This window comes from Piliocolobus tephrosceles, chromosome 4 (assembly GCF_002776525.5).
Source record: "Piliocolobus tephrosceles isolate RC106 chromosome 4, ASM277652v3, whole genome shotgun sequence".
Classification (NCBI taxonomy): Eukaryota; Metazoa; Chordata; class Mammalia; order Primates; family Cercopithecidae; genus Piliocolobus; species Piliocolobus tephrosceles.
Genome location: NC_045437.1, coordinates 170,806,351 through 170,826,747, shown reverse-complemented (window position 1 = coordinate 170,826,747; position 20,397 = coordinate 170,806,351). Strand labels below are relative to the sequence as shown.

At 39.4% G+C, this 20,397-nt stretch overlaps 1 protein-coding gene across 2 annotated transcripts in view; it reads right to left on the bottom strand.

Annotated features, from left to right (window-relative positions):
• The window catches only part of DTWD2 (DTW domain containing 2), a 157,980-nt gene extending 137,983 nt beyond the window's left edge, over positions 1-19,997 (bottom strand). For both annotated transcript variants that reach the window (XM_023197430.2, XM_023197438.2), the window contains exon 1: positions 19,692-19,997. In XM_023197430.2, the coding sequence (XP_023053198.1) occupies positions 19,692-19,909 (218 nt within the window). In that variant the 5' untranslated portion in view covers positions 19,910-19,997. The remainder of the gene's footprint in view (positions 1-19,691) is intronic.
• Positions 19,998-20,397: the final 400 nt, after the last annotated feature.

Genomic DNA, 20,397 nt, shown 5'->3' with positions numbered 1-20,397 from the left:
ATTTACAGCTAAATTCTACCAGAGGTACAAAGATGAGCTGGTACCATTTCTACAGAAACTATTCCAAACAATTGAAAAGAAGGACCTCCTCCCTAACTCATTTTATGAAGCCAGCATCATCCTGATACCAAAACCTGGCAGAGATACAAAAAAAACTGCCCTCCAATATCCCTGATGAACATCAATGCAAAAATCCTCAATAAAATACTGGCAAACCGATTCCAGCAGCACATCAAAAAGCTTATCTGTCATGATCAAGTGGGCTTCATCCCTGGGATCCAAGGTTGGTTCAACATACACAAATCCATCAATGTAATTCACCACATAAACAAAAGACAAAAACCACATGATTCTAAGGCCTTTATGAATCTGGGTGCTCCTGTATTGTGTGCATACATATTTAGGATAGTTAGCTCTTCTTGTTGCTTTGATCCCTTTGCCATTATATAATATCCTTCTTTGTCTTTTTTTTTTTTATCTTTGTTGGTTTATAGTCTGTTTCATCAGAAACTTACAGTCTGTTTTATCAGAAACTAGGATTGCAACCCCTGTTTTTTTGTTTGTTTGTTTTTTGCTTTCCACTTGCTTCATAAATCTTCCTCCACCCCTTATTTTGAGCCTATGTATGTCTTTGCATGTGAGATGGGTCTCCTGAATACAACACACTGATGGGTCTTGACTCTTTATCCAATTTGCCAGTCTGTGTCTTTTAATTGGGGCATTTAGCCCATTTACAATGAAGGTTAATATTGTTATGTATGAATAGGATCCTGTCCTTAGGATGTTAGATGGTTATTTTGCCCTTTAGTTGATGCAGTTTCTTCATAGTGTTGACGGTCTTTACAATTTGCTATGTTTTTGCAGTGGCTGGTACTTGTTTTTGCTTTCCATATTTAGTGCTTCCTTGAGGAGCTCTTGTAAGGCAGGCCTAGTGGTGACAAAATCTCTCAGCATTTGCTTGTCTGTAAAGGATTTTATTCCTCCTTCACTTATGAAGTTTAGTTTGGCTGGATATGAAATTCTGGGTTGAAAATTCTTTTCTTTAAGAATGTTGAATATTGGCCCCACTCTCTTCTGGCTTGTAGGGTTTCTGCTGAGACATCCATTGTTAGTCTGATGGGCTTCCCTTTGTGGGTAACATGACCTTTGTCTCTAGCTGCCTTAACATTTTTTCCTTCAGTTTCACTTTGGTGAATCTGATGATTAAGCGTCTTGGGGTTGCTCTTCTCAAGGAGTATCTTTGTGGTGTTCTCTGTATTTCCTGAATTTGAATGTTGGCCTGCCTTGCTAGGTTGGGGAAGTTCTCCTGGATAATATTCTACAGAGTGTTTTCCAACTTGGTTCCATTCTCCCCATCACTTTCAGGTACACCAATCAAACGTAGGTTTGGTCTTTTCACATAGTCCCATATTTCTTAAAGGTGTTGTTTGTTCCTTTTCATTCTTTTTTCTCTAATCTTGTCTTCATGCTTTATTTCATTGAGTTGTCTTCACTCTCTGATATCCTTTCTTCTGCTTGATCAATTCAGCTACTGATACTTGTGTATGCTTCACAAAGTTCTCATGCCGTGTTTTTCAGCTCCATCAGGTCATTTATGTTCTTCTCTAAACTGGTTATTCTAGTTAGCAATTAATCTAACCTTTGAAAAAAGGTTCTTAGCTTCCTTGCATTGGGTTAGAATATGCTCCTTTAGCTTGGAGGAGTTTGATATTACCCACCTTCTGAAGCCTACTTCTGTCAATTCATCAAACTCATTCTACATCCAGTTTAGTTCCCTTGGTGGCAAGGAGTTGTGATTCTTCAGAGGGGAAGAGGTGTTCTGGTTTTTGGAATTTTCAGCCTTTTTGCTCTGGTTTATCCTCATCTTCGTGGATTTAACTATCTTTGGTCTTTGATGCTGGTGACCTTTGGATGGGGTTTCTGTAAGAGACTTAGACTCCCAAACAATAATAGCGAGAGACTTTAACATCCCATCGTCAATATTAGACAGATCAATGAGACAGAAAATTAACAAGGATATGCAGGACTTGAACTCAGCTCTGGACCAAGTAGACCTAATAGACATCTACAGAAGTCTCCACCCCAAATCAACAGAATATACATTCTTCTCATCACCACATCACACTTATTCTAAAATTGACCACATAATTAGAAGTAAAACACTCTCCAGCAAATGCAAAAGAATGGAAATCATAACAGTCTCCCAGACCACAGTGCAATCAAATTAGAACTCAGCATTAAGAAACTCACTGAAAACCACACAACTACATGGAAACTGAACAACCTGCTCCTGAATGACTACTGGGTAAATAACGAAATTAAGGCAGAAATAAATAAGTCCTTTGAAACCAATGAGAACAAGACACAACATACCAGAAAATCTCGGACACAGCTAAAGCAGTGTTTAGAGGAAAATTTATAGCACTAAATGCCCACAGGGGAAAGTGGGAAAGATCAAAAATCAACACCCTAATATCACAATTAAAAGAACTAGAGAAGCAAGAGCAAACAAATTCAAAAGCTACCAGAAGACAAGAAATAAGTAAGATCAGAATAGAACTGAAGGAGATAGAGACATAAAAAAAAAACCTTCAAAAAATCTATGAATCCAGGAACTGGTGTTTTGAAAAGATTAACAAAATTGATAGACTGCCAGCCAGACTAATAAAGAAGAAAAAAGAGAAAAATCAAATAGACACAGTAAAAGATGATAAAGGGGATATCACCAGTGATCCCACAGAAATACAAACTACCACTAAAGAATACTCTGAACACCTCTACACAAATAAACTAGAAAATCTAGAAGAAATTGAACGATAAATTCCTGGACATATACACCCTCCCAACACTAAACCAGGAAGAAGTCAAATCCCTGAATAGACCAATAACAAGTTCTGAAATCGAAGCAGTAATTAATAGCCTACCAACCAAAAAAAGCCCAGAACCAGAGAGATTCACAGACGAATTCTACCACAGGTACAAAAAGGAGCCGGTACCATTCCTTCTGAAACTATTCCAAATAATAGAAAAAGAGGGACTCCTCCTTAACTCATTTTATGAGGCCAGCATCATCCTGATACCAAAATCTGGCAGAGATACAACAAAAAAAGGAAATTTCAGGCCAATATCCCTGATGAACATCAATGTGAAAATTCTCAATAAAATACTGGGAAACCGAATACAGCAGCACATCAAAAAGATTATCTACCGTGATCAAGTCAGTTTCATACTGGGATGCAAGGCTGGTTCAACATATGCAAATCAATAAGTGTAATCCATCACATAGACAGAACCAATGACAAAAACCACATGATTATCTCAAAAAATGCAGAAAGTCCTTCGGTAAAATTCAACACCCTTTCATGCTAAAACTGTCAATAAACTAGATATTGATGGAACATATCTCAAAATAATAAGAGCTGTTTATGACAAACCCGCAGCCAATATCATACAGAATAGGCAAAAGCTAGAAGCATTCCCTTTGAAAACTGGCACAAGACAAGGATCCCCTTTCTCACCACTGCTATTCAAAATAGTATTGGAAGTTCTGGCAAGGGCAATCACGCAAGAGAAAGAAATAAAGAGTATTCAAATAGGAAGACAGGAAGTCAAATTGTATCTGTTTGCAGATGACATGATTCTATATTTAGAAAACCTCATCCTCTCAGCCCAAAATCTCCTTAAACTGATAAGCAACTTCAACAAAGTCTCAGGATACAAAATCAATGTGCAAAAATCACAAGCATTCCTACACACCAATAACAGACAAGCAGAGAGCCAAATGACGAGTGAACTCCCATTCACAATTGCTATAAACAGAATAAAATACCTAGGAATACAACTTACAAGGGATATGAAGGGCCTCTTCAAGGAGAACTACAAATCACTGCTCAAGGAAATAAGAGAGGACACAAACAAATGGAAAAACATTCCATGCTCATGGACAGGAAGAATCAATATTGTGAAAATGGCCATAATGCCCAAAGTAATTTAAAGATTCAATGTTATCCCCATCAAGCTTTCTTCATAGAATTAGACTATTTTCTTCATAGAATTAGAAAAAACTACTTTAAATTTCCTGTGGAACCAAAAAAGAGCCTGTATAGCCAAGACAATCCTAAGCAAAAAGAACAAAACTGGAGGCATCATGCTACCTGACTTCAAACTATACTACAAGGCTACAGTAACCAAGCAGCATGGTACTGGTACCAAAACAAATATATAGACCAATGGAACAGAACAGAAGCCTCAGAAATAATGCCACACATCTATGATCATCTGATCTTTAACAAACCTGACAAAAACAAGCAATAGGGAAAGGATTCCCTATGCAATAAATGTTGTTGGGAAAACTGGCTAGCCATATGCAGAAAACTGAAACTGGACCCCTTCCTTACACCTTATACAAAAATTAACTCAAGATGGATTAAAGACTTAAATGTAAGACCTAAAACCATAAGAACGCTAGAAGAAAACTTAGGCAATACCATTCAGGACATAGGCATGGGCAAAGACATCATGACTAAAACAGCAAAAGCAATAGCAACAAAAGCCAAAATAGACAAATGGGATCTAATTAAACTAAACAGCTCCTGTGGGGAAAAAAGAGATCAAATTGCTACTGTGTCTGTGTAGAAAAGGAAGATATAAGAAACTCCATTTTGATCTGTACTAAGAAAAATTGTTTCTGCTTTGAGATGCTGTTAACCTGTAACTTTAGCCCCAACCCTGTGCTCACCAAAACATGTGCTGTAATGAATCAAAGTTTAACGGATTTAGGGCTGTGCAGGATGTGCCTTGTTAACACTATGTTTGCAGGCAGTATGTTTGGTAAAAGTCATCACCATTCTCCATTCTCCATTCTCGATTAACCAGGGAAACCATGCACTGTGGAAAAGCACAGGGACCTCTGCCCAAGAAAGCCTGGGTATTGTCCAAGGTTTCCCCCACTGAGAAAGCCTGAGATATGGCCTCACGGGAAGGGAAAGACTTGACCGTCCCCCAGCCCGACACCCGTAAAGGGTCTGTGCTGAGGAGGAGTAGAGAAAGAGGGAGGCCTCTTTGCAGTTGAGAGGAAGGCTTCTGTCTCCTGCTCATCCCTGGGAATGGAATGTCTCAGTGTAAAGCTGACCATTCCCATTCATTCTATTCTGAGATACGAGAAAACTGCCCTGGGGCTGGAGGTGAGATACGCTGGCAGCAATACTGCTCTGTTGCTCTTTGCTACACTGAGATGTTTGGGTCAAGAGAAACATAAATCTAGCCTATGTGCACATCCGGGCACAGTACCTTTCCTTGAACTTATTCGTGATACAGATTCCCTTGCTCACACGTTTCCCTGCTGACCTTCTCTCCACCTGTTGCCCTGCTACACTCCCCTCAGTAAGAGAGTAAAAATAATGATCAATACATACTGAGGGATCTCAGAGGCTGGTGCCAGTGCAGGTCCTCTGTATGCTGAGCGCTCGTCTCCTGGGCCCACTGTTCTTTCTCTATACTTTGTCTCTGTGTCTTATTTCTTTTCTCAGTCTTTCATCCCACCTGATGAGAAATACACACAGGTGTGGAGGGGCTGGCCCCCTTCAAGCTTCTGCACAGCAAAATAAACTATCATCAGAGTAAACAGGCAACCTACAGAATGAAATGGGAGAAAATTTTTGCAATCTATCCATCTGACAAAGGGCTAATATCCAGAATCTACAAAGAACTTAAACAAATTTACAAGGAAAAAAACAAACAACCCTATCAAAAACTGGGCAAAGGATATGAACAGACACTTCTCAAAAGAAGACATTTATGCAGCCAACAAACATATGAAAAAAGCTCATCATGACTGGTCATTAGAGAAATGCAAATCAAAACCACAATGAGATACCATCTCACACTAGTTAGAATGGCGATCATTAAAAAGTCAGAAACAACAGATGCTGGAGAGGATGTGGAGAAACAGGAACGCTTTTACACTGTTGGTGGGAGTGCAAATTGGTTCAACCACTGTCGAAGACAGTGTGGCAATTCCTCAAGGATCCACAACTAGAAATAACATTTGATCCAGCAATTCCATTACTGGGTATAAACCATTCTACTATAAAAACACATGTACACGTATGTTTATTGCCACACTTTTCACAACAGCAAAGACGTGGGACCGATCCAAATGCCCATCAATGATAGACTGGATAAAGAAAATAGGGCACATATACACCATGGAAAACTAAGCAGCCATAAAAAAGGATGAGTTCATGTCCTTTGCAGGGACATGGATGAAGCTAGAAACCATCATACTCAGCAAACTAACACAGGAACAGAAAACCAAACACCACATGTTCTTACTCACAAGTGGGAGTGGAACAATGAGAACACATGGACACAGGGAGGGGAACATCACACACTGGGGCCTGTCGGGGGTAGAGGGCTAGGGGAGGAATGGCATTAGGAGAAATACCTAATGTAGATGATGGGTTGATGGGTGCAGCAAACCAACATGGCACGTGTATGCCTATGTAACAAACCTGCACATTCTGCACATGTATCCCAGAACTTAAAGTATACTTCAAAAAAAAAAAAAACCCCCCACATGATTATCTCAATAGATGCAGGAAAGGCCTTCAATAAAACTCAACATCCATATATATATATTGAGATGGAGTTTTGCTCTGACTCCGAGGCTGGAGTGCATTGGTGTGATCTCAGCTCACTGCGACCTCCACCTCCCAGGTTTAACAGATCCTCCTACCTCAGGCTCCCGCGTAGCTGGGACTACAGGCATGCACCACCACACCCAGCTAATTTTTGTATTTTTAGTAGAGACAGGGTTTCATCATGTGGTCCAGGCTGGTCTCGAACTCCTGACCTCAGGCGATTTGCCCACCTCAGCCTCACAAAGTGTTGGAATCACAGGCAACATCCCTTTACATTAAAAACTCTCAATAAACTAGATACTGAAGGAACATACCTCTGAATAATAACAGTCACATATGACAAACCCACAGCCAATACCATACTGAATAGGCCTGGTGGCGGGCGCTGTAGTACCAGCTACTTGGAAGGCTGAGGGAGGAGGATGGCGTCAACCTGGGAGGCAGAGCTTGCAGTGAGCCGAGACTGTGCCACTGCACTCCAGCCTGGGCGACAGAGAGACTCCATAAAAGCTGGAAGCATTCCCTTTGAAAACTGGCACAAGGCAAGGATGCCCTCTCTCACCACTCTATTCAACATAGTATTGGAAGTTCTGGCAAGGGCAATCAGGCAGGAGAAACAAATAAAGTCTATTCACATAGGAAGAAAGGAAATCAAATTATCTTTGTTTGCAGAATACATAAACCCGTATTTAGAAAACACCATCCTCTCAACCCAAAAGCTTCTTAAGCTGATCAGCAACTTCAGCAAAGTCTCAGGATACAAAATCAATGTGCAAAAATCACAAGCATTCCTATGTACCAACAACAGGCAAGCAGAAAGCCAAATCATGAATGAACTCCCATTCGTAACTGCTACAAAGACAATAAAATGCCTAGAAATACAGCTAACAAAAAAGTGAAGGACCTCTTTAAGGAGAACTACAAATCAAAGAAATCAGAGAGGGCACAAACAAATGGGAAAACATTCCATGCTCATGGATAGGAAGAATCAATATTGTGAAAAAGGCCATACTGCCCAATTTATAGATTCAATGCTATTCCAATTAAACTACCATTGACATTCTTCATATAATTAGGAAAAACTATTTTAAATTCATACGGAACCAAAAAAGAACCCAAATAGCCAAGACAATCCTAAGGAAAAGAACAAAACTGGAGAGGCATTACACTACCTGACTTTAAACTATACTACAAGACTACAGTAATTAAAACAGCACGGTACTGGTACAAAACCAGACACATAGACCAATGGAACAGAATAAAGAACTCAGAAATAAGACTACACAACTACAACCATCTGATCTTCTACACGCCTAACAAAAACAAGCAATGGAGAAAGATTCCTTATCTTTTTTTTTTTTTTAAACTTCTTTTTAAGTGGTGCTGGGAGAACTGGCTAGCCATATGCAGCAGAAAGTTGAAACTGGACCTCTTCCTTACACCTTATACAAAAACTAACTCAAGATGGATTAAAGACATAAACGTAAAACCCAAAACTAGAAAAACCCTAGAAGAAAACCTAGGCAATACCATTCAGGACGTTGGCATGGGCAAAGATTTCATGACAAAAACATCAAAAGCAATTTTGCAACAAAAGCAAAAATTGATAAATGGGATCTAATTAAACTAAACACCGCTGCACAGCAAAAGAAACTATCATCAGAGTGAACAGACAACCTACAGAATGGGAGAAAAGCTTGGCAATCTATCCATCTGACAAAGGTTTAATATACAGAGTCCACAAGGAATTTCAAATGAATATATAAGAAAAAAAACTAACAACCCCATTAAGAAGTGGGCAAAGGACATGAATACACTCTTCTCAAAAGAAGACATTCATGTGGCCAACACACATACAATACAAAGCTCAACACCACTGATTATGGAAATTCAAATCAAAACCACAGTGAGATACCATCTCATACCAGTAAGAATGGTGACTATTAAAATGTCAAGAAATGGCCAGGCACAGTGGCTCACGCCTATAATCCCAGCACTTTGGGAGGCCAAGGAGGGTGGATCACTTGAGGTCAGGAATTAGGGATCAGCCTGGGCAATACGGTGAAACCCCATCTCCAACAACAAAAATACAAAAAATTAGCCAGGTGTGGTGGTGCACACCTGTAGTCCCAGCTACTTGGGAGGCTGAAGCAGGAGGATAGCTTGGGCTGGGAAGATGGAGGTTGCAGTGAGCCAAGATCACATCACTGCACTCCAGCCTGGGTGACAGAGTGACACTCCATCTCAAAAAATAAAAAAATAGAGGCTGGAAACGGTGGCTCATGCTTGTAATCCCAGCACTTTCAGAGGCCGAGGCGGGCTGATCACAAGGTCAGGCGGTCGAGACCATCCTAGCTAACACGGTGAAAACCCATCTCCACTAAAAATACAAAAAATTAGCCGGCCATGGTGGTGGGCACCTGTAGTCCCAGCTACTCAGGAGGCTGAGGCAGGAGAATGGTGTGAACCTGAGAGGCAGAGCTTGCAATGAGCCAAGATTGTGCCACTGCACTCCAGCCTGGGCAACAGAGCAAGACTCCATCACCCCCCCAAAAAATAAAAAATAAATAAATAAATAAATAACAATAAATAAAAGGTCAAGAAACAACAGATGCTGGTGAGGTTGTGGAGAAAAAAGAACACTTTTATACTGTTGGTGCGAGTATAAATTAGTTCAACCATTGTGGAAAGCAATGGGGCAATTCCTCAAAGATCCAGAAGCAGAAATACCACGTGACCTAACAGTCCCATTACTGGGTATATTACCAAAGGAATATAAATCATTCCATTATAAAGATATATGCACGTGTATGTTCACTGCAGCACAATTCACAATAGCAAAGACATGGAATCAACTCACATGCCCATCAATAATAGACCAGATAAAGAAAATGTGGCACATATATACCATGGAATACTATGCAGCCATAAAAGGGAATGAGATCATGTCCTTTGCTGGGACATGGATGAAGCTAGATGCTTTATCCTCAGCAAACTAATGCAGGAACAGAAAACCAAACACTGCATGTTCTCACTTATAAGTAGGAGCTGAATAACAAAAACACACAGACACATCATGGGGAATAACACACATTGGGACCTGTCAGAAGGGCAGGGGGTGGGAGAGCATCAGGAAGAATAGCTAATGAATGCTGGCCCTAATACCTAGGGGATGGGTTGATGTGTGCAGCACCATGGCACATGTTACCTATGTAACAAACCTGCACATCCTGCACATGTACTTTGGAACTTAAAAGTTGAAAAGAAAAATAGTACTGTACCAATGTTCATTTCTTCATTTTGGTAACTGAGCTTTGGAGGTAATTCTCCATGGGTCTCTTACATTTCTGTATGTTTTGTGAGTGAGACAAAAACCCTTTGTTCTGGACTATCTTTTCAAAGGTATCTACATGGTGAATAGCCTTGGAAGACAGGTAAGTTCTCCCTCTGGAAAAAGAGCAGGTTTACTTGCAACCCATTATAAGAAAAACTCAGGAACACACTAAGTTCAAGGTCCTTCAGCCAGGACGCAAACCCACTATGTGCACAGCATCTACCTAATTATCTCTGAAATCCCTGTAGGGGTTGGAGTGGGAGGGGAGAACAAGGGAAACAACACAAACATGAAGCTCATATTCCCTATTGTGTCTTTTGCCAGTGTCCATGAAACTGTGACAGGCTAACTTGTCCACTTGCAAGTAAGATAAATTCTCAGGCCCTTATAGTTCTATACAGTACTATGGTTATGCATAATAACCATATTGAGTTATTGGGTAAAAGATATACAGGAACTCTCAGTACAATTTTTACAACTTTCAGTAAGACTAAAATTACTTCAAAACTAAAAGTTAAGAATAAAATCAATCAGTAGCTAAATACTAACTCTCCATGTCAAAAGAAAATAATAATAATATAATAGTTGATATGGTTTGGCTCTGTGTCCCACCCACATCTCATCTTCAATTGTACTCCCATAATTCCCACATATTGTGGGAGTGCCCGTGGGAGATAACTGAATCATCGGGGCAGTTTCCCTCATATTGTTCTCATGGTAGTGAATAAGTCTCATGAGATCTGATGGTTTTATCAGGGGTTTCCGCTTTTGCTTCTTCCTTATTCTCTCTTTGCATGTTGCCATCCATGTAAGACGGGACTTGCTCCCCCTCGCCTTCTGCCATGACTGTGAGGCTTCCCTAGCCATGTGGAACTGTAAGTCCATTAAACCTCTTTCTTTGTAAATTGCCCAGTCTCCAGTATGTCTTTATCAGCAGCATGAAAACAGACTAATACAATAGTAATGGTGTCATCACTGCCACTATATAATTGATATATATTACATCAGATTCTCTCAAAGAATTCATGGTTTGCTATAGCAATGGTAATTATTGCATTTTTTTCAGTGAGTTATTCTGGGGGTTTGCATTAAAAGATTCAATTTCAAGCACATTAAGTATCATATATATTCTTTGCTAACTACTTAGGTAACTGTGTATCATCAATTTCAATGACAATTTTGCTTTCCAGAATTCACTCTACTGGGGTGAGAGGAACAAATTACTCTCCTATGGCAAGGGAAGACTGTACTTAAATACCACAAAGATCTCATTACAAGGCAACTTGCTTTCAGGACAGTGTCATGACTTTTGCCACAAGAGCAATTATAATGAGATAAGCTTACTTATAAAACCAAGCAAAAAATAAAATAAAAATAAAAAAACTTAAAAAAAATCATCTTCCAAAGATAAGTATTAATAGTTACATTACCTCGCAAAAGTTATGTATACTTCCTGTATTAATTGCTTTCATGTACATTAATCTGATCCTATAAAGTAGGCTATTTGTTACAGATAAACAAAAGCACCAAGAATTCAAGTACTTCACCCAAAGTTGCACAGTTGATTAGTGCAGAGTTGGTAAAACAAAACCAATTCAGTTGTGTTCTTATCACTACTGAACAATATCTTATATTTTCTTTCTACTTTCATCATCCCATAATTCATTTCAAAATTAATATATTTTCTAATGGTTAAAATGGCAAATTGTATGTTTTATGTATTTTACCACAAAAAAGTTCTGAAGCTTTAAAAAACATATTTTACATGTTAACTAGAATTCACTTTTCTTTCATAAGTCAAGGCAAAGTATTCTCAGGCTCCTAAAATTAAATATAACTAACATTTATTGAGCATTTACCATACAAAAGGCACTGTTCTAAGCACTCTATTGTATTAAATCATTTGATCCTCTTAAGAACACTGTGAGGTAGATAAATATTATTGTCTCACTTTTACATTTGGCAAAGGTGAAATACAAAGATGTTCAGTAACTTGTTGTTCAATGTCAGAGCCAGGATTTAAACCCAGGCAGCCTAACTTTAGCGCCCACTCATTACAATTCGCCTGCCAAAAGGACTTAATAGACATTTTTCCAAAGAAGATATGCAAATAGCCAAAAGCATGAGATGTTCAACATTATTAGTCAGCAAAATATAAATCAAAACCACAATGAAATATCACTTCATGCTTCCTAAGATGGGCATAATAAAACGGATAATAGTAAGTGTTGGCAGGGATATGGAAAAAACAGAAGGTGCATACATTGCTGGTGGGAATGTAGATGGTGCAGCTACTGTGGAAAGTAGCTTGACAATTCCTCAGAAAGTTAAACATAAAACCATATGACCCAACAATTCCAGTCCTAGATAGTAATGGCAAAAACCACAATTGCTTTTGCACCAACCTAAAATATATATTTTTAAAAACCTGAGAGCAGGAACTAGAACAGATTATTTGTATACCAACGTTCATTGCATCATTATTGACAATAGCCAAAAGATAAAAGCAACCCAAGTATTCATCAACAGATGAATGGATAATAGATCAACAAAATGTGGTTTAATACATACAATTCAGCCACAGAATTAAGTGAAATTTTCATTCATTGCTACAACATGGATGGATCTTGAAAACATTATGCTAGGTGAAATTAGTCAGACACAGATAGACAAATATATGATTCCACTTAAATCTAGAATAGGTAAATTCATAGAAACAAAAAGTAGAATAGAGGTTACCAGGGACTGAGGGGAGGGAAAAATAGGATATTATAGTTTAACGGACAGAGTTTATGTTGGGATGATGAAAATGTTTGGAGTATAAATTGTGGTGATGGCTACACAACATTATATATTTAATGTCACTAAACTGTACACTTAAATGGTTACAATGATAAATATTATGTTATGTAAATGTTACCACAATTTTTAAAAAAAGAATTAGACTGTCAAATAACTTGTCTACATAAACAAACAGATCAGAGACATTTGTATCAGGTCAATTTCTCTACTCTTTGCAAGGTCAACAGGCTCAATACGTAACTTTTCAACTAGGTTTCCAATAGTGAAAAATGAAGAAAAGCAAACAATAAATTCAGCAGAAAAAAAAAAAAACCAACCCCTCTCTCTCTCTTTAAGAGATGGGGTCTTACTCTGTCACCCAGGCAAGAGTGCAGTGGCACCTTCTTACCTTACTGCAGCCTTGAACTCCTGGGCTCAAATGATCCTCCCACCTCAGCCTCCCAAAATCTGCCTTTCTAACATAAAAGTGAAAAGCCAGCAACAGGAATGAGAATCTCATCACAGACAGATAAAGAATTCAGGAGATACAGGCTTGACTTTAAAAAATACGATAATTTAAAAATTGCTCATCTCAAAATAATTAAAAATACCTATGACCAAAGGTAAAGGAAAAGAATCTTTAGATTAGAAAAAGGCAAAGAAACACCTCATGTAAATACTTATTATATGCAAGAAAACAAATGCAGTCATACTGTTCATTTAAGTATAATTCATTATTATGTGGTATAGCAATAAAAAGATGAACGCTAAAGTAGCTCTGCCTCTTGTTAGCCATCTGACTGTAAGAGTCTATAAAACGGAATAACACTATTTAAATCATAAGGTTGTCTCATGTATTAAACAAAAATGTAAAAGTACTTTGTAGCCTGTGAACTCTTTTCAAGTGACACCAAATTTTAGGCAAGACTATTTCTGAATATATTCTCTAACTACATAAGCACTAATAGAAACTATGAATTATTAATTTTGGGCAAATGAACTCAAGGAATTAATGTGCTTTTACAGTCTTTGAAGAAAACTTCTACCTATTAGAGGGTAAAAATATAATTCCTATTTTTCCTAGGGAAAATAAATCAAACACTTAGAAAGCTCTAATGTGGTTTTTAAAACTGGCCATTCCTCTTTGAAGACTTAATTAAGGTTATGAAAAAATTCCCTCTTGACATATATCACCTTTGCTCAACTTTGGACATACAATTAGCCTGCACAGTGATTTGTAAATCAGTCAGCTTTCCACATATATTATGAATGAACTATTTCAAAGAAAAAACATATTTTCTATACTAACAGGAAAGAACAAATTAATGTAATAATTTTCTCTTGAGAATATATCTTTAATATGTACAAAAATTAAGCTTCAGAATACCCAAATTTTTACCCTAAAAATTATCAATAATCTAGCCTATTTTAAATTTACCAAAATAGTTGTCTTTTTTCTTTTTTTTTTTTTCTTGAGACACAGTCTCACTCTGTCGCCCAGGGTGGAGTGCAGTGGTGCAATCTCAGCTCACTGCAACCTCCGCCTCCCAGGTTCAAGAGATTCTCTTGCCTCAGCCTCCCAAGTAGCTGAGATCATAGGCGCTCACCACCACACCCGGCTAATTTGTTTGTATTTTAAGTAGAGATGGGGTTTCACCATGTTGGTCAGGCTGGTCTCGATCTCCTGACCTCGTGATCCACCCACCTCGGCCACCCAAAGTGCTGGGATTACAAGCGTGAGCCACCACGCCCAGCCCAAAATAGTTTGTTTTCTAAGTGATGATACTGATTCAACAGTTTCAGTTATTCTACATTAACTACCCTGGGAATTACCACTTTTCACTTTTCCCACCAAATTTGAAGACTGATTTACCAGTTGCTCAGTCAGACAACCACAATGATGTACAGGAGACACAGAATCAAAACATAAATGCCTATGAGGGGCCAGCAGTTAACCACTAATGAGTTAAACAGGAATGACTAGGAGCTACGGTGGCCTGGAGAGATCATGCCCAATATAAGGGCACAGCCAATAATACTGAGCTTAACCAACTGCTGCTCAGGAAGGTGGTCTCTGAAGCTGTCAGATCTTCCCACTGTCAACAAAAGCCAGAAATCCGCATTTTTATACAAACATCTTGATTTTGAACTATTAGCTACTAATTTAAAAGCTGATAAAACACAGTTCAAAGCAAAACATCTGTAGACTGCCAGCTTGTGACTCATGCATTCTTCTTAAACACCTGCAGTCTTCCCTTCTCGCTCTCCTTCCCTGACTTTAGCTCTCTGTTTCTCTCTTATGATGTTCCCCCCATCACTTTTTCCTCCAGAATATCCAAGCCTAAAGAATAAGGAAAAGGTTATGATATGTGGAATTAAAAAGCCAGAGAAAATACTAAAACTCAGCATCCTTTTACTAACTTAAAAAGCCTGAAAATCTTGCAGTGTTAGTGATGCCATTTCAACTGGTGACAATACGTACTATACAAACAAAATCTTAATGCTTCTTCAGCAAGGAGCCTGGAGTGAGATCAAGTACTTGCATGAGCTAGGGAGCCAAGTGGACTGGAGCTAGAGACCCAATTCTGCTACTTGCCTGTTACCTCTATTTCCTCCTCATTTAAAAGCAAACAGTAGCCGGGTACCGTGGCTCTCACCTGTAATCCCAGTACTTTGGGAGGCTAAGGCAGGCTGATGACCTGAGGTCAGGAGTTCGAGACCAGCCTGACCAACAGGGAGGAAACCCTGCTTCTACTAAAAATACAAAACCTAGGCTGGGCGCAGTGGCTTATGCCTGTAATACCAGCACTTTGAGAGGCCAAGGCAGGCGGATCACCTGAGGTCAGAAGTTCGAGACCAGCCTGACCAACATGGAGAAACCCCGTCTCTACTAAGAATACAAAAGTAGTTGGGCATGGTGGTGCATGCCTGCAATCCCAGCTACTCAAGAGGCTGAGGCAGGAGAATCGTTTGAACCTGGGAGGCAGAGGTTACAGTGAGCTGAGATCAGGCCATTGCACTGCAGTCTGGGCAACAAGAGCAAAATTCCATCTTAAAAAAAAAAAAAACTTAGCCAGGCGTGGTGGCGGGCACCTGTAGTCCCAGCTACTCGGGAGGCTGAGGCAGCAGAATGGCTTGAACCTGGGAGGCGGAGGTTGCAGTGAGCCGAGATTGCACTACTGCAATCCAGCCTGGGTGACAGAGCAAGACTCCATTTCAAAAAAAAAAAAAGCAGCAATCTAAACAAGAACTAAATAAAATATTATCATATATAAAATACCTAAGCCTAGGCCTAGTATGTGCCTGGTGTTTAGTAAAAGGGTGTTAAATATGTAGAAATGGTTTATTATAATTCTTACAGCTTGTTACTTTTGAAAAGAAAACACTGGAGACATAAAAACTTCCATCTCAGGGTCTATCTGATTCAGTTTGTGTGCATGCTTTCCCTGCTGTTTCTTCCCTTAAACAGGTTTTTAAACACACTGTTTTTAGACATTATTCCATTATTCCTATGACCAATGATTTGCAAGTGGTTTACAACTCATCCTCAAATGCATAGTGGTATCTGCAAAAGTACAATTAAGATGACTAAAATATTTCTGGAATGAGGCCCTAACTCTACCCGGTCAAGCTTGTATCCTTTTATCACCATCCAGTTGCTTTTTTTTGTAAAATGAAAAAGTATAAATTATACAGCAAAAGTCACCTACAAAAGTCAAACTTGTCACCACCTTTCAAATATAAAAATATTACCGTGGCTGGCTTGTTGGGTTATAGAGCTAGAGCATTAGGCCCAAACTCCCTGACATAGTTTATTTTGCCCTTTCTGAGGCAACCACCACTAATCTCTGCAGCCTTGTCTTTCACCTCTCCATCCCTTCTCCCAAACTCTCCAAATACGCTATACATTCTATACACTAAACTCTCATACATACTGTTCCCTCAACCAGAGCTCACTTTTTCCTCCCTCAAGCTCTCCCCCAGCCAGTCTCTTCCCTAATTAATCCTAAATATTAGAATCCAGGTTAAATATTTTGTTATGTCCTTCAGTCTCAGCTTACATGTCACTTCCAAGATTTCCCAGATCTTTTCCTCATCTCCACCACACAAACTTAGGGTTAGGAGCACCTTTCTATATGTTCCTATAACACCTCACATATACACATCTAAGAAAGAAGCTGATAGTGTAGAATTCAACACGAAAAAGACCACATGCTTACGTGCATTTTACATATATACACATACATACATACATATACACACAAACATTACATTTTATTTCCTAACAAAATTAAAGACTCTAGTAAAATCTCAGAAGCACTACTTGGTGAACATGCACCCTTTCGCCTTCTGACTCTTACTCCATGACGGCCTAATTTCGAAGACTGCCCAAGGATATCAAACACATATAAAAAGTGTTTAAATCTTTCCAATCTGATGTCATATAATTTAAATAAGATGTTAAAATTAGCAAAATGATTTTAACCTGAACAAAGTTATTTTACAAATGCTTTTACTTTGAAAAATTCAGAAAACACTTTGTGCTGTTCTCTTCAGAGCCTCAAAAATTTGATGTTTGTCAAACTCTTTCTGAATACATTCTCTACTACATATAAGTATGCATATAACAAAAGTTTCACTGTGGTTCATTACCTATCATTTGAAAAAGCTGCCCTACATCATAGGCTATTTAATCTGAGGGCTTCCCATTTAAATAGATATGCCACTTTCCACTAGATCCTGATCTACAGGAGAACTGAAGTCATCTCTTTTTCTTCTTTGTATTTCATAGTCTGTCACACTGTCTGGAAGTAGGGTCTCCAAAAATATTTGTTGAACAACTGAATTTTACCAAGTAGTTCAACAAATCTTTTGTGCACCTACCATGTCCCATGACCCTCAGCCTTCTTATTTTATCTCAAATAACGCTAAGGATACATACTCTGGGGAGATCAACCAAGACTTTGTCTTTATCTGAAAAAAAATAATGTTATATGTTCGGGAATGGGGGATAGGAAAGGTATTCTAAGAGGTAAATGGGATACAGGCAGGTTTTGTAAACAAGATATACATAGAGGACAGAATACATTTATAGAACCTATATCCTGCAATAATGAACTACAAGTTTGGGATCTTTTAAAGAACATTCCATTCATATTGAAGATATGTTATATTTCTAACGAGCAAGATTCTGCTGAAAAGTCAAAGTGAGTTTGCACTTCCTGAACAAAACTAATTTCTGGAACTCCCTTAGGCTATGACATTTGTAGTAACGTGTTCAGAGAAATGAATACAGTTTAAGTAAATAGTCAAATAACTGTGACTCAATGATCAATCAAATCTAAGAATGCATTTTTAAAACTATTTTAAACATAAATGTAAAGAAGTTCACACAGGGTACTAGTAGAATTCTAATAACCTAATGAAATAAAACATAAAAAGCCATCAATTCGCTTCTGTCTTATTGACAACACCTAAATATTCTCCATAATTCTAGAATTAGATTCTACCTAATTAAAGCAAATAAAATGCATCGCATGCAAAGAGGGAGGAGAGCTTTTCACAGGTAGCAAATTTCACCAGAAATAAGCGAAGTGCAGAAATGTCGGGAAAAATTGTAATCGTAAGGTATTAACTAAATGTAACCGAAAAAAAGATAAAATTCAGCAAGTCATTTTTATTTTTTAGAAAGCAGCATAAAATAAATCTCTGGTAAACAGATTTTTAACTATATATTTTTAATTAACAATTCTGAACAGACTAAAAACTACATAATAAAGCCAGCACAGTAATTTAGCCTTTGATTTATATTTGAAACACTTTTCTTTCAGTATCCTATTGAGACTCCTCCAAACATTTTTAAATGTTTCCCCTAACCCCCTCAACTTGTTTAAATTAATTACGTTCACAAACCCCTATGTTCAAATTCACAGTCCCTTCTAATCACAAATTTTCCATCCTCCACAGAGGTCTACTGAGCGTCAACTATACATAGTACATTTGGAAAATATAAAAACCCCAGGAAGAAGTCAAAATGTCCAAAGTAACAAACTCCAAGTACTCAAGCAGTCAAGACCTTCAACCATATTCAGTCCTTCTGTTCCCCTTCTTGGAATGCTTTGCCCCTGGCTGGAATCTTCTCATCTTTCAAATCTCAGAGATAGTTCACGACACCATCTAGCTATTTTCTATAAGAGCATCCCATTCCTTTCCTTCATTGCTTTTTTCCCAGTTTGTAATTACATATTGGATAGCTTGTTTGCTGGTTTATTATCCGTATCCAGTAAGAGAATACATAAAGACACGGATTCCACTGCATTGTCAGTGATTATTAAAGCACTCAATAAACACCTGATAAATTAATGCACAGATCTTGTGCTCAGAATAAAGGTCTGAGATAGACACACTGGGATATAGATGATAAATTACCATGAAAACTTATTTTAAAAATTACCAGTGGGACGTCTGTAGGGTTATAAGAGAGCCTAGAATGAAGACCTGAAAAGGCCCTATATTTAGAGTTCTGGTAGGATAGGCAAAGGAGACCGTCTCTCTCCTTCAATCCACTGTATGTGTTTTAACTGTGATACGACTATGCCACTTAAGTATGACTGTGTAACTATACTACAAGTATCATTGTCATCACCCCTTATTTCCCTGACGCTTAAGTTTCTTGGAAACAGAAATGATGTCTGCTCATCCCATGACACGCGCAATATATTGCAGGAAGTAAGGTTAAATAATCATGAACCTGGAAAAAGGGCTTCTTACTAGGTAGCTGTGCCCTGCATTTCCGAGATTTCCAACGTGCACCCGCCAACTCCACCGCCCTAAGCGCAGAGCTGCCCGAGCCGCCGACACCCCGGCAGGGGGCGCCGCAGCCTCCTCCAAAAGCCGCTGCCGGCTGCAGTCCCCGCCCCCGGCCCCGCAGTCACCTGCAGCGGCTGCACTCGGGCCTCCGTTTGGTCGGCTCCACCGGCAGCTCCCACAGCCCGTCCGCACTGTCGTCGTCCGTCTCTGAGCCCAGGGCAGCCGTCGCCGGCACTGGGCCGCCCTCCTGCCCCTCCTTGGCGTTCGGCGTCTGAGACCTTGAGGCCCCAGGAGGCCGCGCGACGGGCTCCTGGAGTATTCGCGCCTCTTTCTGCGACTCCATGGCGGACACTCCGGTCAGGCCGTGGCATCGAAGCCCGGCTACCGCCAGAGGGCGCCACACGCTAGAGAAACCGGCCCGCGTCGCGTAGCGCCATGCACGCACGCCACGTACAGGGGGCGGGTCTCCGAAGTCCAGTCTCGGGGTTCCACCCTGCCGCCGGGAAGGAACGAGCCGATTGGCCCGTGCCCAGTGGGCCCGGGATGGAAAGTGTGGGCAGTGTTGGAGTGCTGGTGAGGTTAAGTATCCTCACTGGGAGAGATAAGGGAAACCTCCCAGAGAGCACCCCAGTACCAAGCCCGGATTTAACCCGTGTAAAAGTTAAAATAAAATGGAATTCTGCATTTTCTGCCCTGGGATGGCAGTTTAAGAATATGCAGGATTTCCACAGTGCATGCATTGCAGTTGCAGCAGCTGATGTACTTCTTATTTAAAGGCTAACAAAGGAGAGGTTATATCCACTGGAAACTACTCACAGCTGGTCCGTTTCA